The sequence below is a fragment of the Quercus lobata genome, chromosome 11, assembly GCF_001633185.2.
Source record: "Quercus lobata isolate SW786 chromosome 11, ValleyOak3.0 Primary Assembly, whole genome shotgun sequence".
In the NCBI taxonomy this organism is placed as follows: domain Eukaryota; kingdom Viridiplantae; phylum Streptophyta; class Magnoliopsida; order Fagales; family Fagaceae; genus Quercus; species Quercus lobata.
The window spans coordinates 9,793,619-9,816,802 of NC_044914.1; the positions used below are offsets into that span (position 1 = coordinate 9,793,619).

Here is a 23,184-nt window from a genome sequence, read left to right on the forward strand (position 1 = left end):
AATGGAGCACGTTATGATTGTAAAATACCCATAAAACTAAAGGGAGAAATCTTCTTTTATAAGCATTAAAATTTAAACGTGTATTAAAAGAGTGCAAAAAGGGTGTGGCACTTTAGTACACCAAAGGTATACATGAGAGAGAGAAAAAAAAACTAATCTAAAATTTAACAGCTCAACAAAATCCAACATAGAAGAAAAAGTAAAGTAATTAGTAGTAGTTATCAACATCAACAACAACAAAGCCTTAGTAGTAACTATGGATTCTAGACGGATTAGTTAAGATTGGCCATATGTATTCTTTTCCTCCGCATAGTTATCCATTTATAAAGTTCTAGGGAAGAAGAACTTGAAATCTAGAACTGCTAGTTCACATCCTTCAACGTACAAGAGTTCCGTTTTCACCAGATACACCACATAAGAGCCATTGGTACCACATTCCAAATCATACAATTCTTACGTTTCCCCAACCTACCTTTCTAGCAAGCCAACAGATCTACCAAAGTATAAGGCATAACACACGATGCCAAAAGGAGAGAAGACAAATAACCACAAATTTCTCACTATAGGACAAAAAAGTAGTAAATGGTCCAGAGTCCTGCCCTTATTTTTGCAGATACATCACCAGTCTACAATAATTATGTTTTTATTTGTTATCAAATGTCATGTTTCCCAAAGCCACGATATACAGAAACACTACAACTCTTCAAGGTGATTTCACCTGCCATATGGTCTGTTGAGGAAAAAAAAAAACAAATCCTTTTCTAGTTTCCTTAAATTCACTATAGTACACCTAACATTGAACTCCTTTAAGCTAGATGCCACCCATATGAGCCTATCAGCCACTCCTAAATACAATATGTCCATGAACAACATTAAGGACTCCAATTCCCAGTCTGGAACAAACGTAGAGAACCTAGGTGTCCAAGTAACGTGCTCAGAAAAAATATCCAGATAATCAGCCACTGTTGCAGTTCAACTACAATAGGGAATAATTCTAAATAGGAAACTTTTAAAGGCATGTGTCCACACCATTGATCATCCCAAAAATGAATTCTTGAGCCATGTCTTACATCACACATGATAAAATTTGAGAATAAATCTGATTCACTGCTGATATACTTCCACACCCCATGCCATAAGAACCCACAACCATCTCAAAAAATCAATGACCCCATTCAACCCCATAGTTCCTGCCTATTACCTTCAAGCTCCTTTACGTATCTCCATAACAATTTTCCAAGCAAGGATTGGTTAAAAAAACAAAGCTGCCTTAACAAAATTTTGAAAACATAAAATAAAATAATAAAAAATTAAAAAAAAAAAGAGATAAATTTGGGTCAAGAGAGACATATCAAATCTCAATTTTGAGTCTAAAGGAATTTTATTCAATGAAAAAATTTGGTTTCTTGCTCACTTTCCTCCACTTCTTCTAATAAGAGTTCTTTTTTATAGCAGCTTCCCATTGCCTTTCAACAATCTACCAATCAATGATCACGTTCACCACATAGAAAGCACTTGAAGCCTCTTTGGGTTGTTTTCTAGCTCCCACATGGTTGGCATTGGGCTGGTTGGATGAGGGCACAAAAAATTATTAATTCTTGCTTCTTCTTTTTTTCTTTTTTTTGATAAGAAAGAAAGATGTATAATCAAAAAGCTACCTCAAGCGAAAAATGCATAAGGCAGAACAAAAAAGTACAGAAAAAGAAACAAACAGACAAAAAAAGCTAATTACAAAGGACAGAACTAAGGAACAAAGAAAGAGAATCACTAGAGGTGAGTCCCCAAGCCCTAGACCATTCAAAAAGAGAACCACTAAAAGAAGCAAGCAACTAGTCATCAGATTTGTCCATGTCCTCAAAAGTTTGCCAATTTCGCTCCATCCAAATACATCACATTAGGCACAATGAAGCTAAATTTCAAATGCTAGAAAAGTGTTTTCCAAACCAATTCCACCAACCAAAAAGAGTATCTGCAACCAATCTTGGCAAGACCCATGAAATCCCAAAAGATCTAAAAACCAAGCTCTACAACTGATAAACTTTTTCACAATGGAGTAGCAAATGATCCACCGTCTCCCCATTACAATGACACATAATGCACTGATCAACAAAATCAAGGCCTCTACCCCGCAAATTGTCACCTGTAAGAATCTTATCCCAAGTTGCAGTCCAAACAAAGAAAGAAACGCGCCGAGGAGCCTTAACCTTCCAAATACCTTTCTAAGGAAAGATAATAGGCAAGGGACCTCGTAGCTTATTATAGAACGAGCGGATGTCAAAATCCCCATTCTTCGTTAACTTCCATCTCATACGGTCTCCGTTCTTAGTTTGAGGTAAATTAGATCCCAAGGTACAAAGGAATTCATCCACAACACCCAACTCCCAATCATTTGGTTCCCTAGTTAAACGAACATTCCAACATCAAGATTGCAACAAGCTTTGGTGTAGCTTTGAAATTGTTGTCTAGGCCTTGAAACATCTTGATTTTGTTGTCTCTCCAACAACAAGGCTAGCTTATAAGCCTTAGAAACTTTCCGAAGCAAATGAAACCCAAGAATATCTTGAATGGTTGGCTTCAATCCACTAAGATTCCTTACACCATCTGCTCTTCATTTTCATTCAAATCAATACAAGTCATAAGTTGATAGAATTCCTTGGTATACTCTTCTACACTATCAACCTATAGGTTGTGTAGGTTCTTGTACAAGGTTTGCATGTAATTGAAGGGAAGGATGTGTTTCTTGAGCTTGTTCTTAATCTTGCACCAATCTTTAATCTTGCTCTTGCCCCACCATTGACTATTCATTTGCAATCACTCCCACCATACAAAGGCTCTTTCTTCAAGCCAAATCAATTACAATTTCACCTTCCTTTCTTCATAAACTTCAAACTAATTGACCACCCTTTCGAGTGTATTTAACCAATCAACAAGTTCATCGAGGTTAATACTTCCTTGAAATTTTAGAATCAACCTTGATGTTGTTCTCACACTTGTGCTCATACCTCCCAATAGGCCTTTCCCTTTTAGGAAATCCAAAAGGATTCTCAAATTTTGAAGCATTACTGGCTTCATCACTCCTCACGCTAGGAGGATGCATTCTTAGTTTCGGTGAAGTGGCAAGGGGTGGAGGATGGTTTTATATGGGCATGCTCAGGGGTTTATGGCCCAAATGAGAATAACGAGAGGGGCCACATGTGGGATGAGTTGGTAGGTATTCAACAGTATTGGAGGATACCGTCATGCTGCCTTAGGGATTTTAATGTTGTTCGCTTTCCTAGTGAGCGTAGGGGTGAGACTCGTTTGACCCTAGCTATGGAAAAACTCTCTGAATTTATTGAGGATCTTAACTTGATTGATTTGCCATTGGAAGGAGGTAGTTTTACATGGTCAAGTGGCACTGATCAATCAGCAATATCTAGGATTGATAGAAATCTAATCACTCCAAATTGGGAGGATCACTTCCCAGATGTTATTCAAAGGATTTTATCCCGTCCTATTTCAAATCACTGTCCAATTCTTTTGAAGGCAGGGGGAATGGCAAGGGGGAAGAGTCCGTTCAAATTTGAAAATATGTGGTTGAAAACAGAGGGGTTTGTGGACAAAGTTTAATCCTGGTGGAATCGGCACTCTTTTGTAGGTACACCTAGTTTCGTGCTTGCTAAAAAGCTCAAGGCTCTGAAAGAGGACATTATACAATGGAATCGCCGAGAGTTTGGTAATGTAGAGCGACAAAAGAAACAATTACTGGAGGAGTTGAAAATATTAGACGCAAAGGAAGGGGACCTAGGTCTCACTAATGGGGAGATTCGTCATAGGGCAGATTTGAGATCCCAGGTGGAGCATCTTCTTTCCTTGGAAGAAATTTTCTGGTGACAAAATTCTAGGATGTTATGTATCAAGGAAGGGGATAATAACACAAGTTCTTCTACAAAATGACTAACTCCCATAGAAGAAATAACCATCTCAGGACCTTGGAGGTGGATAGGGTGGTTTTTGAGGAGGATTCCGAGGTATCTAATCAGGTAGTCCAGTTTTATAAAAATTTGTACAAGGAGTCCGAGGGGTGGAGGCCTTTTGCGGAGGGTTTGGAGCTTGATCGTATTGGGGAGTTGGAGAGGGTTTGGCTTGAACGGAAGTTTGAGAGAGAGGAGATACTACAGGTTGTAAGTGACTTGGAGGGGTACAAAGCTCTAGGTCCAGATGGGTTTACCATAGCGTTTTATCATCACTGTTGGAGAGTAGTGGAGAAAGACGTCTTAGCGGTCTTTGAAGAGTTTTTTCAGCATTGTAAGTTTGAAAAATCTCTTAATGCTTCCTTCATTGCTTTAATTCCTAAAAAGAAGGGCGCTTCTAATATTAGAGATTTCCGACCTATTAGCTTGGTGGGGAGTGTGTATAAAATCTTGGCTAAGGTTTTGGCAAATCGTTTGAGAGTTGTTTTAGACCAGTTGATCTCTGAAACTCAGAATAGCTTTGTGGGCGGGAGACAAATCCTGGATTCAGTTCTTATTGCGAATGAGTGTGTGGATAGCCGAAGGAAGAGTATGGTTCCTGGAGTTATTTGTAAACTTGATATTGAGAAGGCCTACGATCATGTGAACTGGAAGGCTTTGCTGGCTTTGTTGAATAGAATGGGTTTTGGAGTGAAGTGGTGTAAGTGGATCCGTACTTGTATATCCACAATTCAATTCTCTGTCTTGATTAATGGGTCTCCAACTAATTTTTTTGGTAGTTCAAGGGGCTTAAGACAAAGGGATCCACTATCTCCTATGCTGTTTTTGATTTTGATGGAGGTGTTCAGTAGGATGCTGAGAAGAGTGGAGGGAGCTGGATTGATCCATGGCTTTAAAGTTGCGGGTAGGAGGGATGGTGGGGAAAGTGTTTCACATCTTTTATTTGTAGACGATACTATACTATTTTGTGACGCAAATGTGGAGCAAATTCTTCATATCCGGCTGTTGTTACTTAGTTTTCAGGTGGTAACTGGTTTGAAGGTCAATGTGCACAAGTGTGAAATGGTTCCAATAGGGGAGGTTGATGATGTGCATGCCCTAGCTAATATTTTGGGTTGTAAATTTGGATCTCTGCCTATGTCTTATCTTGGCATGCCGTTGGGGGCTTCACACAACTCTCCTTCAATTTGGAATCCCATTTTGGAGAAAACTGAGCGGAAATTAGCCGGGTGGAAGAAGTTGTATTTGTCTAAAGGAGGTCGATTGATATTACTCAAGAATACGTTATCAAGTCTTCCTACCTATTTTCTTTCTCTATTTACCATTCCTACTTATGTGGCTAATAAAATTGAAAAGTTGCAAAGGGATTTTCTTGGGTGATAGCAAGACCCATCTGGTTGGATGGGATAAAGTTTGTGCGCCTTTAGCTAACGGTAGCTTGGGGATAAGAAAACTTACTACTTTCAATAAAGCCTTATTGGGGAAATGGTTGTGGCGGTTTGAGAAGGAAGGGGATTGGCTATGGAGGAGGGTGGTAGTTCCAAAATATGGGGATGAATGAAGGGGCTAGACCTCAAAGCTAGGTAGGGGGGTTCATGGGTGTGGTTTGTGGAGAGGCATCCGTATGGGATGGGAGGATTTTAGCAAAAATTGTCATTTTGTTGTTGGGTTGGGAAATGGAGTGAGATTTTGGCAGGATGGGTGGTATGGAGATTAACCTTTCCAATTGGCTTTCCCAAGGCTGTATGGTATTTCCATTAACAAGGAGGCATCTGTAGTAGCTTCTTTGTCAAGGCAGGGAGCGGAGGATAGAAGAATTTGGGATGTTCATTTTAGTCTAGATCTTAATGATTGGGAGATGGATGAAGGGCTGCATTTTCTTCATATATTGGGAGCTAATACTCCTCTGGATGTTGGAGACCTGATGAGATGAAAGTTGAAACCTAATGGGAATTTTGACATCCGGTCGTATTATAAAAAATTGCAGGATTCCCCCTCCATTGTCTTTCCTTGGAAAGGTATATGGAGAGTAAAGGCACCTAGACGGGTTTCTTTTTTTGTTTGGTGTGCAGCTTGGAATAAGATCCCTACGGGTGATAACTTGAGATTGAGGAGATTGGATTTTGCAAACTGGTGCATTATGTGTCAGCATTGTGGAGAGACAGTAGACCACTTACTTCTTCATTGTGAGATGGCTCATTGGTTGTGGAGCTCTGCCTTTACTACTTTTGGCTTGTCTTGGTTTATTCCTAGATCGATCCCAGATTTTCTTTTTGGCTGGTGGAATTGGTTGGGGAAGTATTCATCTCAAATTTGGAACTTAGTTCCGTTATGCATCCTATGGTGCATTTGGAAGGAACGGAATCAGAGGACTTTTGAGGATTTGGATATTTCCAGCGATTAGTTGCTTGCTTCTCTTTGTGGGACTCTTTTTGATTGGTCTCGGGCTTGGGGACTCACGACTAGTGATTCTCTCCCCTCTTTTCTTTGCTCTCTTTCTCCGCTCTCTTTCTCCTTTGTAATTTATAGGCTGTCTGGGCTCTTTTTCGCTCTCTTTCTGTTTTTGTTCTTGTATTTCCTGGGTTTGCTCTATGTTTTTCTTGCATAGAGTAGCCATTCGTATATATATTTCATTCTTACTTATAATAAAAAATAAAAAATTAAAAAAAATAAAAAAAATTGTACCATCTCAGTCAAGGCAAAAATCTGCCTCCTCAATTGCTCAATATCATATTCGTAAGGATGATGTTGTTGGTCATCATTTTGTTCGATGTGAGCAGGAAAATCTGCTCATGGTCGGGATTCACTCCATTACTTCATCCTCTATTCCATTCAGATCTTACTCATTGTTCCATGATAATGAACTAGTGCTTAGATTTCTTATGGAAGAATTTCAAGAACTGAAGTAGAGGTGAAGAGCAGCCAAATCCGAATAAACCATGTCAAATTATTCAAGGATAAACCAAACTATAAAGCTCTTTGATGTGCTTGGGCAAGACAAAACTAGATCAGATTTTCTTAAAGGGAATTCTAAGTTACTCGGACAAGAGCAAGGAAAGTCAGATAAAAAAATCTTTAGGCCGGGGGAATTCTGAAGAATCTCCAGCAGATTGAACAGTCACAGAAGGAAGATCGAAGCCTAAGCTATGATACTAAAACAAAACAAAATTTGAAACTCCAAAGAAAAAGAGAGAAAATTGGGTTGAGAGAGAAAGTGGAGGCAAAATAAGAGAGAATTCTCAAATATCAATTTTGATTTGCCATAAGGCATTCGTGGTCATATCATCACCATTGCCATGTTGAAATACCATACATCAGGCCTAAGCCCTCAAAACCTATTTTATACCTCATCCCAATTCACCAAATGAAATTCGGAATCCTCCCCATCACTGTTCCATAGGAAATTTCTTCGTAACTTCTCTAAACATGTATCCACTGACACTACATAGCTCATAGAGACCTGAATTATGTTGGCAAACTTGATAGGGAGCTTTTGATTAGTGTCATTCTTCCTGTTTGTTAAAAAAAATGTAAACATACTGTACAACAGAACAAATAATACCAAACACATATTTCTAACCTGGGTAATCTTATTTCCTCTACTGGTTAGTGCATATAGGGCCCCCCTAGCATAATTTCCCCAATTACATTCTTCTTGTAATTTGGATGAATCATCTGCAAGGATCTCACCCTTCTTCCCAACGCTGTGTCTTGGGTGCTGTGTTTCATCAACTCTACAAGGATGATACCCAAAAAAAAATCAAATTATGGCCACATTATATAATGTAATTAATGGAAAAAATACACATCATCACAATCATCCAGCCTTATCCGCCAAAGAAGAGGTGGTGTCATGAAAATGGGAATTACCAAGCCAAATAACAGGGATAACTATCAATTACGTTATATGAATTTCAGAATATCAACAAGTAAACTGACAAAAAATTGACATTCTTTTCTCTTTTTATTTGTAAGTGACAAGCAATGACATTCTATTAGACTTACTATTGTTATTTTATGTTAGAGTAGAGGCATGCCTGTAATCTTGCCATATCACTCTAATAGAAAATTTTGCTAAGGTGAGGGACTAAGTAATTAAGCTCTAAACCCTCTCTCTCTCTCTCTCTTATTTTATTCTTTTGTTCCTCTTTCTTCTTTGTGAACCCTAATCTTTCATATTTTACAACTTAACTTGGTATCAGATAGTACCGATCCAACTGTTAAAACACGTTATAGCAAACTCGAGATCAACTTTAGTTGGCAGAGGTGTGCTGACATAAGCATCCGTACAATAAGTCTATGACATAAGCATTGATGTCAGCATCCACACGATCACCCAAATCCAACAACCATGTCATCTCAGTCACTGGCCTCCCTTGATAATTTCAGTGATTTTTTTTTCCAAAATTTTTTATGCCAATCTAATGCGAGTTTTAAATTTTTAAATGTTTTTTTTTCCTATTTCTGTCCCTGATTTTCCAATTTGCTTTTTTTGAGATTTCCAACCGTATGTCAGCCAGGTCTCTCTCCATAGGAGCCAAATAGGCTATAGAAGGGGCCAAATGATGTTGTTTTATTGATTTGTAGTGGGTTTTAGTGGTTTTTTGTGTTTTTGAGAGGTTCAGCTTCTGAGAACTTAAAATTCTAAATTTTAGCAATTTTGATTTTTAAGGTGAATGGTCGCTCATTGGTTGAATCTGATTATTGCTATGGTTTGGTTTGGTGTGCCTTACTACATATTAATTCATTGGCTTAGGCTATTATTATAGAATGGGTTGTTTGAGTTCCATTTGAATATAGAAAAATCCGTTGTCATGCCTGAGGATAAAACATCACTAATTAAAGTTGATGATATACCTAAATTGATTACCTTGAGGAAGCTGAATGGCTTAAATTATTTTGCTTAGGTACTTTCTGTGAAATCTTTTCTATGTGGGAAAAATAAATTAAAAAATTTTGACAATAAACCTTCTAATATTGGGGCTTCAAATTATAGGGATTGGATGAGTGGGGATTCTATTGTTATGTGATGGCTCTAGCATAATTTGCAACCCCACAAAATATCTGCTACTCTTCTAAGAAGATTCAGAACTATATTGAAAAATCTATTTTGCATCAAAGTAATGTTTCTCAAGTTTATGAGATTTATAAGAGAATTTTCACTACGAAGCAGTCTGGGCCGTCTTAAGTACTATAGTTTTTTTTGATAGGTAATAAAAGTTTTATTGATAAGAAAAGTGCAATGTGTTTACAATAGTAAACTCACTGCACTTGCAGCAATTACAAACAAATCAAAGGGCAGAGCTAACAGAAATAAGGAAATCAAACCTGGAAATACAATGTGTAAAACCCCAATTATGAGACCACCCAAACAAAGTCTTGGCTAGCAAAGACTTCAACAGATCTACCGGTCTCTCAATACCCTCAAATGTTCGGGCATTGTGTTCCTTACAGATTAAACACATAAGACATGCTAGTACCATGTTCAAAACATTTGAAGAAAAAGTCTCCAACCAATTCCTCCATGCAAACAGGAGAGAGACAACCATATTCGGCATCATTCACTAAACCCCAAACATAAGAAAGACTTCACAAAGCATGAAAAAACTTACAATGAAGCAAAAGATGATCCACAGTTTCCTCATCACAACAACATAGGCAACACCAATTAACAACACCAATTAACAAGAGGCAAGTTCTTCTTAACAAGGTTATCTATTGTAAGAATCCCACCCCTGGCAATTGTCCATAAAAAGAAAGACACCCTTTTATGTATCTTAACACACCAAATGCTCTACTAAGGGAAAGAAATAGAAGGGGCTTCCAATAATGAATTATAAAAAGAGTGCATATCAAAAACACCACTACAAGTCAATTGCCAAATCAGGTTACCATCACCCTCCCCCCTTGGTAGTTTGGAGGAAATATGATCAAAGAAAGAGTAAAATCTCATAAAATCTCTCCAACTCCCAATCATTAAAGTCATGACGGAAAAGTAAGTTCTAGCTCCTACCTCCTCCACCTAGTGCAGTAAAAACCATATCAGAGCTCAAAGCTTCTTGAGCCACAGCACAAGCAAACAAATCCATATACAAATCTTTCAAAGAAATAGAACTGCTCCAAAGGTTGTACCAAAACCGAATGCGAAGACCCTCTCCCGTCACATACACCACATGAACAAAGAAATTCAAAGCACCTTTCCTAATATTCTTCCACATCCCACAAAAATTCAAAGCACCTTTTCTAATGTTCTTCCACATCCCACAACCATGTATCCCTCTAACAGCTCTAGTGCACCAACCTCCACTAGCCTCCCCATATTTGGTGGCTATAACCTTATGCCATAAATGGGTGACTTCATTCCCAAAACGCCATAGCCACTTCCCAAGCAAAGCTTGGTTAAACACCCCAATCCTCCAAATCCCCAAACCACCTGCCTCCACTGGCTAAGTGCTATAGTACTCTTAAAAATTTGTGGGATCTATTATTGCAGTACCAACCATTTACTACTGATTTGGAGAGACATAAGCAACACTCGGAGGAATTTATGCTTGCTTCTTTGCTCTTTGGTTTAGACTATGACTTACATGGGTTCAAAGATCAGATGCTTGTTAGTGAGACCTTACCTACAACAACTAATGCTTATTCTCGACTATTGAGCTCAATGTTGGGACAAAAATCCATTTTGACTCCTTAGAGTCTCCTGCTTTAGTTTCAAATAGTGGAGGACATGGTAGTCCTCGTGGTGGTAATTGTGGAGGCTGTGGTTTTTGTGGTAAATGTCATACTGATGGACAAAGTGACAAAAGTGTGATCTATATGGTAACACCAATTATAATCAGTCTTATTGTTTGGGTGAAATATGACAAACCAAATTCTGTGAATTAAGTTGATTATGGTACTACACAGCCACAACTTACTTCTTCTTGATTTGGGAATGCAACTTCTAATTCTAGCTCTTCTAATGCAATCACCATTTATCTAAGCATGCTTTTTCGGCCATTGCACACTGCACTTCCCTCTTCTTTCATTGCAACATTAGCTAAATCATGTAATATTGCATGCATGGCCAATTCCTCCCCATCCTCAGTCATTAAAACTTTGGCACTCATAAACGTATATCTTGTATATTATCTCTCCTCTTTTTGCATCATGTTAAGCAGCATACTGTTTTATCTAATGGTTCTTCTTGGCTTGTCCTTGGAAATGTGTTCTTCATCCCACTAAGTCACTATCTTTACCATGTAGTCATGTTTAATATAATTTTTTTTTTTTTTTTTTTAGTTAATTGACGATTGCTGCCTAGGAAACACAGACACACCAACTGGGAGACACGTCCGTGTCGGACATGGATACCGTACATGTTTAGAGAAAAAGTATTTTTTAAAAGGGACGCAATCCAAACACATCTAGGCTAAAAGAAAGAGAAAGGAAAATGAGGATGACTTACACCTGGTAGGATCTCCACTGTCGATCTCACTTTTAGTCAAGAGCCTTTTCTCTTTTGAGATTTCAAGCCCTAGTTCACTCTCTCTCTCTCTCGTGGCTACGCCCACCACTACCCTCCTTAGATCAGTGACCAGTGAGTCACGTCTCAGCCATTCTGACCAGCAACCGTCGACCTGCCACACCCACAGTTAGTTTCTTACATACTCACACTCTCTGACTCGATCTCAACCCCATTGATGGTAATTGGCATGCTCTTGGCTCATCAACATTGATCTCGGCTCATTGAAGTTGATACCTTCCAATTATGACAGTCCTTTCTTTTGGCACATCAACAATGTCAGTAATCATGTCTCATGTCGTTTTGTGTCTTATATCGTGTTTGTGCCAATGCTCTCTAGACCATATCCTTACACTATTATATCACCTTCAATCCAAATTCGTGTGTTTTCCAGGACCTTAAGACCAAGAATATGATTGCTTTGATAAATGAGGACAAACTATATTATCAAGATTCTAATGACTCACCTCTGAGTGCTACTATGTCTCGTCTTCTCAGCTCTCGGCTCTGAGTGCTACTATGTCTCCTCTTCGATGGCGTGTTCCTTTGGGTCACCTCTTTTGTCAAACTCAAGTCTCCCATTCCTACATTGAGTCATGTGCCTAGTCTAGAATGTAAAGAATTTCAATAAGATAGCATCATCATAGGTCATTTTTCAAGTAGTAATCATAATCATTAGTCTAAGTTCTCTATGTAGTCCAAAAAGATGTATAGGGTCCTTCCTGCATTTCTATTTTGAGTGAATTTCTTTATTATGTCATATTTTTTAACAATTTATTCTTGAATGACAATGTTGTTTTTTTATGAAAGGGAGGTCTGAACTACCCATATTTTCTACATTCTATATTGAAAATCTTTGTTTAATTTAATAAGCTCATTAAGATTTTTCAACCCAATAATGCATTAGAATATATGCTATTTGTTATGCATTCCTTCTATGCTGATCAAGGTATTATTCATTAGACTAGCTATACTCACACCTCTTAACAAAGTGGTGTTGCTAAGTGAAACATCTTCATTTACTAGAAATTGCTCGTAAGTTGTTATTTCATCTCTTGAATCATATGTCTTTGTTTTATTTTTTTTATATCCTAATCATTCTCCTTTTCTGCTTACTCCTCATGTGTTTGGTTGCTTTGCCCTTTTTCATGCCTTTGATCCTAGTTGAGACAAACTATCTCCTCAAGCTCATGAGTGTGTTTTCCTTGGGTACTCTCATACTCATAAAGGCTACAATAGTCTTTAGTCCCATAGATATTTTGTTAGTTTTGTTGTTGCCTTTTTTTAGTCCATCCTATTCCTTACCACACCTAGTTAGTGTTTGTCTTTTGATCTCATCTCTAGTCATAAGGAGGAATGTCCTACTTTTCTGATAACTTTTCCTTCTGCTCTAGTTCCAATAACTTTAGCTTCACAACTAAAACCTCTCTTGCAGGTTTATCATCAATCTCAAGATAGTTTCATTGTTTCTTATGGCCCCAATGCTATATCTTCTTCATTTGAGGCTTTTGTTGGGTAATCCTCTTTTCCATGCACTAATGATTTACCTATTACTTTACAGAGAGGTATACATACTTGAACTAAACCCCAATTTCTCTCTTTTTGTCATGTAATTGTGTTTCACCTTGTTTGCATTCCTTTTCTTGTACTGTATCTTGTATCACTATTCCCTCATCTTATAAGCAGACTTCTTCCTTGTCTGGATGGAAATATTCCATAGATGAGGAAATAAGTGCTCTTTACAAGAATTATAAAAAGAAGCTTACTTCCTCGTAGAAAATATAAGGTAGGTTTGCACTATTAAGTACCTTCTTGATGGTTTTGTTGAGCAGCATAAGCCGCAATTGCTGCCAAAGGGTACACACAAACATACGGTGTTAACTATTGAGATCAGTGGTCCACTTCTAAACAAAGGTAATCTTGTTACCTGGCACACTAAAAATTAGTATGTTGTTTCTTGTTTTAGCGTTCAAGCTAAATATCCAATTCTGGCTCATTCTGCTTCCTAAATGTTATGGGTTTACTCTCTCCTTCATGACTTGGTTAATTATGTCTCTACCACTCCAATGCAAATGTATTATGACAATCAAGATGCTATCTTCATTGCTAAAATCTTGTTTTCCATGAGCTTGCCAAAGATACAGAGGTTGACTATCATTTTATTCAGGATTTGTATATGCAGTAACAGATTGTAGCTTCCTATTTTTGCTCAGATGATCAATTGGAATATTTTCATGAAGGCGTTTGGTCGTATCTCATACTTCTATACTACTATTTAAGGGGCTTCCCCTATTTGGGATGGACATTTCGTTAGTTCAAAAATACCCATACTCCCCTAGGTTTACGTAGAGACAAAACTAAATGATAATCTAGTAAAAATACATCTATAACTCCTAAAACATTGCCTGCAAAATAGGACCACTCTATATTCAAAGATTTGAACCACTCCAACTCCCATATTCCTTCAATCACTAACCCACGTTTTCTTTTTGTTTTCAAACCTTTATCTAGTCTTAACCATTTTTTGAATTTGTGGTTTCCTTACTCCTAAGTGCTAACTCAGGTTTTTTGGGTTTTTTTTTTTTTTTTTTTTTTTTTTTTTTTGAATTAAAAAAAAAAAAAAAAAAAAAAAAAAAAAAAAAAAAAACACTTTTACCATAAAAAAAACTTATTCTCCATAAATTTAGGTACTACCATATATCTTTATCTTTTTCTAAACTGCAACCCAGTTGCCAAAAAAAAAAATTAAAATGTCTTCTCTTCCCCTCCCTTTGTTTCTCTTTGAGGCATAACCAGAGGTAATTTTCTTATTACTCAATCTTATTTATGCTTTCTTCCTCATATGTTTGTATGTTTGTCTTTATTTTACACAAGTTTATAGTTTTGAAAATACTTTCCTTGTCTCTCTTTAGGTGTTCAAACTTTTCTACACTAGAATTGGTGTATGTTTCAAATGGTCATTTTGTATGCCAAAATACAAAGAAAGAGCAGTCGATGTAATATAGAAATACAAACAATTTTTTAATTAAAAAAAAAAAAAAAAGAGCCTCTAAACATGCGCGTAGCATGTTCAAAGGCTAGTTTCAATGATGATCTTTCAAGCCAGGCATGCTTGATCAATATGCTCCAGATTAAGGGAGAGCAATGTAGTTACTCTTGTAATTTTATGTTAGCTTAGGGGAATTCCAATAAGCTTGTCATATCACTCTAATATAAATGTGGTAAGATGAGGAACTAATTGATTAAGCCCTAAACCTTTTTTTTTATTCTCTCTCTCTCTCTCTCTCTCTCTCTCTCTCAACCCTAATGTTTCATATTTTACAACTCAACTCATTCAAAACCCCATAATGCAGAAGTCAATCTTAAAGATTTCCAAAGCCAACATGAAGTTCACTAATGTAGAAGAACTTGATTCTACATATCAGAAAAGGTCCACTAATCTTGTTTTAGTGTATTTAGATTTCTATTTTAAAAAATGGAAAGTTTCCTTTTAGGGGTATTTAAGTAAGCATATAAATTATATTGTTTAGTCTTGAACTTAGTAGTTGTTTGATTATAAGTCTAGTTTGGCTTATTCTTATTGATGTTTACTTTGAGTCATCTAAAAAATTAAGGAGTCTTTTACCATTTCTAACTAGGACTTCTAAGTTTTCCACACTGTATTAGGAGTTTATTTCTATATAAGGAAGAGTTTAAATAAAATTACAGAGAGACCTCTGCTTAAGAAAAATTTCAGCCCATTATACGCTATTGAAATCCTTCTACATAAGACTCCAAGGAGGCCTTGGTGAGATTTCAAGGATCCTCCTCCTCCTCCTCCTCCTACTTTTCTTTAATTTAGAGCTACAACCATCCCCTTACCAGCTTATTGTCAAGCTTAAATTGATTCTAATGGTCCCATTTTACAAACCTTAACATAGCCCACTACCAATTAGCATTAAAAACACTCCTCAAAGATATCAAATTTACTGTTCAAGACGATGTCCATTAATGTTGCTGGAAAGTCATCCTACATTGCATTAGAAGAAGCAAACACTAATGTGCATCAACCATAATTTTCTTCCTAAATATGTGTCTATCTTGTTTGAATGGTCAATGTCACCATTTGCATGAGCTTCTTTTGTTTGAATTTGATGGAAAATCGCAATAAATACATGATCGTAATATGAAATTATGAGGCTTGGAATATTGGAACATAATAAAAAAAAAGAAATAGAAAAATTCAGAGATGATTATAAGAATAATCCCCACACCTGAACCTAACTTCTCCTTTAAACTGTCCTGAACGCAGTACAACCTACAACAGTCAAAGCAGAACCACATGTAACTTATCAGAAGTATAAATTTACTCATATATGTTACTGCTTAAGTCAGTTATTTTCCCTAGAATTTCATTCAAAAAAAGAGAACAAAAAGTGTGGTGACAAGCTTGAGGCTTGTAGGAAATTTGGATTATCCACACATAATAAATGAGCCTATTCTACTTTGCAAAAACTCCATGCAAGTCTTAGTTTCTTTTTCTTTCTTTGTTGGCACTTAATGAGGCTTAATTTTCTTAATACTATCTATAAAATGTTTTGGAGCTTCATGGGACAGGCCGGTAGAGTACCATCAAATCCACAAATTAAGCAGGTAGAGAGCAGAATTTTTTTTTTTTGATAGGTAGGTAGAGAGCAGATTTTTTCCCTTACCATGCAGCTCAATATTGGAATGCAAAGATTTATTGGCAAGCCAGTGGTGTAAATTTTGTTTGGTAAGAACTCAAATCCAAAATATACCCAACAAATAAGCCACCTGAATTCCATAATACTACAAGTAGTAAATATACTCGGTCCACCCTTGTTATCCTCCCACTATAGAAGCTCTAAAAGGCACAACTAAAGATTACAAAAGAAAATTCAGGTGATCTAAAAAAAGCGCACCTGTCCCAGTGCCTTGTTGGTGCTCAAGATCTGATTGAGTATTGAAAGAAATTTTTTTGAACATTCAATAGATCACAGGACTGAAATTACAAGACCAGATTCACAAACTTCAGCAAGAACAAGATTCTCTTTTGAGACAAATAGAGCAGTTCTTGATGAGGGGTGAAACTGCACAGGATAAATGAGATTGGTCTTAAAACGTAGTGCCATCAGCCTCCAGTTCTCCAATAGAATTCACTCTTTTATGCAGGTTTTCCCATGTAGGGAAGAATTTAGTTATCACCTTCTTCAAAACCACATTGCCCTTGATTTTTGACACCCAGAAATCTCCTCTATCTAGAACAACCTCTCTAACTTTGAATTAAGGTCTACCCTCTGACACCACCCCTACTAAGATAAAACCACTTCCCTCTATGGATAGCAAATTCCTCTTTTATCAAAAATTTCACTAAAAACCCTGTTCATTCCAAGACTTCAAATTTTCTTCTAAAGCTTTTAACTTCCTGACTAACAAATAAATGAGAAGGTCTTGAACCATTCATGTACTCTTTTCACAAATCCCTCCCCCTTTAGCCAAAAATTTTCATATTTTTCAATACCTATAAAGCCTCTGCTTGTGACCATCCCTCTATAAGACTAAGTGGCTATTGGAAGGAAGGCTTGCTATTTACGCTAGTTGATTGATTATGATGATGTCTCATAGTGACAGCTATATTTCATATAAATAAAACAATATGTGGACATTTCCAAATACTCCTCGCCTAATTGTTAACCTTACCAGTAAAAAGATTATCTTGTTCTTACCTGAGTGTCACCAGAAGGAACGAACCCTAAAAGTATTCCTTTATCAATTGTCATGGCCAAAACAGCCCCACCCTGTACGCATAGGCAAAACACAAAGAAAGCAAATAAAAAAAAAATGCAACAGTAAAACAATTTTTATTAGCTCTGATTGCAAATCCTAAAGTGTATACACTACAGAAACAAGGGTTTGAATCTATACTAAACTTATATCAAGTACTTAGTTCACTATCATAAATTATCAAAGTCAACCTGATGATCGATATGAGCTCCCAATGGACAAATCCGATAAGGAGAGATAGCAATTTGAACTTCTTCAACACCTCTCCCAGACATTTCTGAAACTATCTTTCTTATTGCATTTAACTGCAGCTAATAGAAAGCAATTATATCCTTAGCATAAACATTATCATTCAAATAAGTATATAGATATATATATAAATCAATAAGTCTTGTAAAACAAAAAATTTCACAATTTTTTCACAATCGTTGAGGTGGCAAGTTGTGATTAGTGTATAGTAAAAGTCGTGCAATTGGTGAGTTTATTTCAAAGTGCCATTGCACCAATCATAACTAGACATCTTAGCAAATTGTGAAAAGCACTGAAATTTTTTGTATCTCTAGCATTGCTTATATAATTTAAACCCCAATGCATTTGGCAAGCCCAGAAAGTTAGCTATTTTTTTGGCCTTTCCACATCAAAAAGAAAAGAGTTGTGAAAAGTGTTGAAATTTTTTGTATCTCTAGCATTGCTTATAATTTAAACCCCAGTGCATTTGGCAAACCCAGAAAAGTTACCTTCTTTTTTCTTTTTCTTTTTTTTTCTTTTTTTGCCTTTCCACATCAAAAAGAAAAGAGTAGTTTTACGGGCACAATATTTTCATAACAATTTCACAACAAAATCTAATTGGCAAGTTGTTAATGGTTTTTATCTAGATCTACCACTAACATTACTTTTTTATCTACTACTAACTGCTTGTCATTTAGAATTTGTTGTGAGAATATTGTGTCCTAATTTTACTCAAAAGAAAACTTTTTCTCCTCCTTTTTTTTTTTACTGTACTTTCAACAAACAGCAAATAAGCATTTCAGCAAAGCTGTTTCTCAAAAAATAAAAGCATTTCAGCAAAGCTTTTATGGCACCGTTTGATTAACTTTTTAAAAGCACTCAAGATCCAATAATAACGCAATGCTTGGTTGCAAAGTGCAACAAAATTACAGTCACAACAGCATGAATATTCGAGCTAGTAGAAAAAGTACCATCAAACCAAAAAATGCACCATCAAAAAGAAAAGCATTACCAAAAGCAACGAATACCCAGATCAAATACTCACAGATCAGAGCAAAACAAACTAAACCCATTAAAGAAAAGAGAATTTAAGAGTGAATAGTGAAAACCCAACAGCAGTGTGGGACCAACCATGAAGCTGTGAAATGCAGATATTACCTCTTCTGGAGTTGGCCATGAAACCTCACCCATTTTTTCCAACAATGATCTCTTGCAAATGACTATCAGATCGGATTTGGTCTTGGAGCCTAATGCAAAAGAAGAAAGTGTCTTTTATTGGGTCGAGAGACAGAACAAAAGAGCAAGAAAAAAGGTTGGGGTGGTTAGTGTAGCGGCAAAATCGGTTAAAACATCAAATAGTTTGTGGAGAAATTTACTGAGATAGTAGTATTTTATGGCCAAAATGGCCCATTAGCATTAATTTTTGAAATATTTAGCAACAGAGCACTGTTTCAGAAATAATTAGGAAAATACCACTTTTTCGGGCCCTATAGCGGCGTTTTCCTGCAAAATTTTTTTATAAGTCCCCATAACAGGTTCAAGGGGCCCTATAGTGGCGTTTTTTAAGCCCTATAGTGACGTTTTCAGGCCCTATAGCGGCGTTTTTGAAAAAAATGGCATTTTTCTCATTATTTTCGAAACAGTGTTCTGTTGCTAAATATTTCAAAAATTAATGTTAATAGGCCATTTTGGCCAGTATTTTGAGTCCCAACAGTATCTATTTGGTGACCCGTGATTTTCTCACCCCAGCATGTGGACAAATAGCTACCACCCATTACTTTTTGTGGGTTTTTGTTTACTTTTTATTTACTTTTGATTTTATCCCCCAAAGATAATATGTAAGGACAGAATACCAAAAAAGCACCATAAAAATAGACTGTCAATCAGCTAAAGAACTTGAGTGGATTTGATCTCTGAAATAGACTACAATAGTATCAAAGCAGGAGGCTGCGTTATCTGGCCAGCTCATGTGTGGCATTGTTTCTTTGACTTGGGAATTAGAATGGTCCAACTAGACGAACATAACTTTTTTTGAGAAACAACTAGACGAACATAACTTGAATCCAAATTTTAGTTTATTATCGTTATATCTTTATTTTGAGGAGCCATTATTGTTATAACTGGAATACAAGTTTTAGTTTGTTATCGTTATGGGTGGAGTAATTCTAGTTCTACATTTTAAAAAAAAATCATAATTTTTGTTATAATTATCTTACGTGACAAATTATGACTAGCGAATTTTTACTTTTATATGAGCTCATTATTTTTTCTCCATCACTTATTGTTATGGAAAAAATGTGGTTATTTATGTGGTCAAAGAATTTTTATTATTACTATCCAACGACCCGGTTAACTCAAGCCTTCCAACTAGCCAAATCCAATGGACAAATTCCAATCGGGGAAAATAGGTTTTTGCCCTAATATGTATATTTTTAACTGAAACTCGACATTAGTAATGTCGAGTTTCACTTAAATTTTCAAAAAAAATTAAGTGGCAAAAAATGCATAGAACTCGACATTGCTAATATCAGATTCCACCTGTAACTCGATTTTTTTTAAATCGAGTTTTAAAACAGGGACACGCTGCTTAATGGTTTCAAAACATGGACATTATGCTAGATATTTAAATAAAATAAGGGCAAAAGCCCATTTTTTCCCTAGTTTCAACAAGTGGTTCATATGGGTATTTAGTCAGAAGTTTTTTTTTTTTTTAATTTCCTAAGTTTTGGGTTTTTTTTTTTTTTAATATCCTTAGTTTTGGGTTGAATGTCAGGTGGATAAACCATCGGCCCATTAGCCTAACCTACACGATACCCATACCCTTCCAACCTTCCTCCCATTGTCTTCTTCTTAGTTCTATATTTCTCTTTCTCTTTCTCTTATTTCTATTAAATTCTATGTTTTAAAAACCGGACCAGACTGGCCAATTCAATTGGTTGAATCGAGAATCAGACCTAGAACTGATCCTGTTAAAACTAAGAAAACCGGTAAAAAATCAAGAAAAACCGCTCATGAACCGGGTTAAACTAGGTACCAGTCCCTTTTTCGGTTCTTTGACCAGTTCGATTTTTAAAACCATGATTAAATGAGTCAAATATAGCATGCCTAAATACCACTAAGCCTAGATCTACCCTTGGTCCAATGCCAATGAGCCCAGAAGACCTTTGATACTCCACCTAATGTCATTGTCAACTCTTCGTCCTTGATTCTTCTTCTTATTCATCGACCGTGATTGTGTGACATGGTGAAATATACAATGAGATGTGATTTTTTTGGTTTTTTAAAAACAAAGATCCAACTAACCACTATTCACTAACACCCCAACCATTAACCCCGAGATGAGTGACAATAAACTCCAATGACATTACCCATAAGCAACAAGTGCAAGAAAATAACACACAACAAAGTGGGGTTGAGTTGTGGATTAACACCAAAACCGAACCTTCTTGATCCATGGACAATCCTAGTTATCATGCAATAATAACCATAAGTTAGAATCCGCATTATGTTAGGAAATGATTTGTGCATAGTTTATTGACAATCCTAGAGAAATCATCACCATGTTCAAATCCTATTGTATCTATACAATAAAAATATATGTTTTTAATATTTTAAAATTTTAATAATGTATTAAACACTCTCTATATTACATTGACAATGCCAGATTTTAGCACTGACCCCATCTGTATTGAATATGACGAGTATCATATTTTGGTCGTGTAGGAAATAAACGAGATTAACTGCATCCAAGACAGAGATGGGCACAAGGGCAAGACCCCGTCAGTATGTACGAAGACAGGTTTGCGTACATTGAAAGCGCAAATAAATGCCATCAGGACAGCTGACAAGCAATGACTGCGCTAGAACAGTTACAAAAACAATAATGGTACAACGGTCATCCATTATGCCTTGAATGCAGTCATCATTGTTAATTAATGCCTCGTTCCTCTCAAGAGAAAAACGCTCAGAACAGCATTAATAGACATAACTACACCAACCTGAAGCAAACTATAAAAAGGGGAAAGAGAATTAAGGTAAGGACAGACAAAACATTTAGAAAGAATTGTGAGAAATCTCCTTTCAATAACTTATAATTTGACTTTAGCATCAAAGTATTTTCAGCTGGCCTCATGCCGGCAGAATCCTCCCTTGCCTTTTCTTTCTTGATATCAGGTACCGGAGATAGTCCATTGGCATTGACGAGGAGCATACTGACAAGGTCAAGTTTCGGCTTCATCAGTTTGGCGCTGTCTATGAGGAACGTGTAATGAGTTGATTCTTACTCGAACCATTGTGCTCCTACCGATAAAGTTCATGTCTCTAAATGGACAACGCAGTAGCAACACCTCCAGATCCTGTGGTGATGGCCCAACAAATCCAAGCCTTGATGGCAAATATGTAATAACTAATGAGGCAAAATGAAGAGTTGAAGCATCGAGCTCACCCAGAGGGTAGTAATACTTCGCATCATCGACGAAGCCGCAACAGACATGATGAGGAAGCTAACAGCCCTAAGAATAGCAGAGGAAAAGATACGACAGAATACACTGGGCAGTCTGCATATGATAACAACCACTTGATGAAGAGTTTGCGGAAGGAGCTCGACGAAGTGAAAAACGCCATGAAGGGGAAGACAGTAATGAACCTGGATGGCATGCTCAAACAAACAGATTCGCCTTTCATAGCTAGTGTTTTGGAGTGCCCCTTGCCTCCAAAATTTCGTTTACCATAATTGGAGTTCTATAACGGCATGAAGGACCCACTCGATCATATAAGGGGCCTTCAAGACTATCTTGAACCTTTAGCAAACCTCAGACGAAGTTATCTGCAGATCTTTCCCTGCCACACTCAGGGGGGGCAGCTAGAGTTTGGTTTAGTAAGTTGCCAGCATCTTCCACAGCAAATTTCGAACAACTCAGCGACTCATTTGTTCGCCACTTCATTGGAGGACAGCGTCATAAAAGGCCAACCTCTTACTTACTAACAGTGAGGCAGCAAGAAGGGGAAAGCCTAAGAGATTATGTGAAGCGTTTCAATAAGGCAATGTTGGAGATTGATGAGGCTGACAACCAGGTGATAATGACGACCTTCCAGGCTGGGCTTAACAACCCCGACTTCATTTTTTTCGTTGGGAAAGACACCTCCCACCTCTATGATGGATCTCCTGTTCAAAGCCCAGAAATATATGAATGGTGAAAACACCCTAACTACGAAAGGGTTGACAGGGAAATGGAAGAAAGACGAGCCTGGTGATTCTCATGGTAAGAAGAAGGATCATAAGGATTTGTATTCAAAGACCAAGACCAGCAAGAGCAATTCTGATACTCCGAAGAGGAAGATGAATTTCACCCCATTAATGATGCCTGCGGACAAAATCCTGATGCAGATTAAGGATGAACCTAGGCTAAAATGGCCTAAGCCATTAAGCACGTCCTCTAGAAAACGTGACCCAAAGAAGTACTGCCACTTTCATAAGGATCACGACCATTACACTAATGAATGTCACGATCTGAAAGAGCAGATAGAAAAGTTGGTTTTTGCCTTGATCGTTGCATCAAGGAAGCTCCGTCCCTACTTCCAAGCACACACGATACTAGTCATGACGCACCAACCATTGCAAAAGGCTATAGGTGGGCCAAACGCAGCGGGGAGAATGGTTCAGTGGGTAGTAGAACTAAGCTAGTTCGATGTTGACTACAAGCTCAAAACAGC

General features: G+C 37.0%; 1 protein-coding gene across 4 annotated transcripts in view; it reads right to left on the reverse strand.

The window, feature by feature from the left end:
• LOC115967380 (galacturonokinase) overlaps positions 1-18,845 on the reverse strand; it is a 30,825-nt gene extending 11,980 nt beyond the window's left edge. Inside the window, exons 1-6 of one of the 4 annotated variants that reach the window (XM_031086462.1) lie at positions 18,631-18,845; positions 17,436-17,549; positions 17,187-17,258; positions 15,714-15,757; positions 7,534-7,687; positions 7,300-7,431 (exon numbers count right to left, since the gene is read on the reverse strand). In XM_031086462.1, the coding sequence (XP_030942322.1) occupies positions 7,300-7,431; positions 7,534-7,687; positions 15,714-15,757; positions 17,187-17,258; positions 17,436-17,549; positions 18,631-18,663 (549 nt within the window). In that variant the 5' untranslated portion in view covers positions 18,664-18,845. Of the gene's footprint in view, positions 1-7,299; positions 7,432-7,533; positions 7,688-15,713; positions 15,758-17,186; positions 17,259-17,435; positions 17,556-18,630 lie in introns of all 4 variants that reach the window. The other 3 variants (XM_031086461.1, XM_031086464.1, XM_031086463.1) reach the window with 3 other exon arrangements.
• Between the last annotated feature and the right edge of the window lie 4,339 nt (positions 18,846-23,184).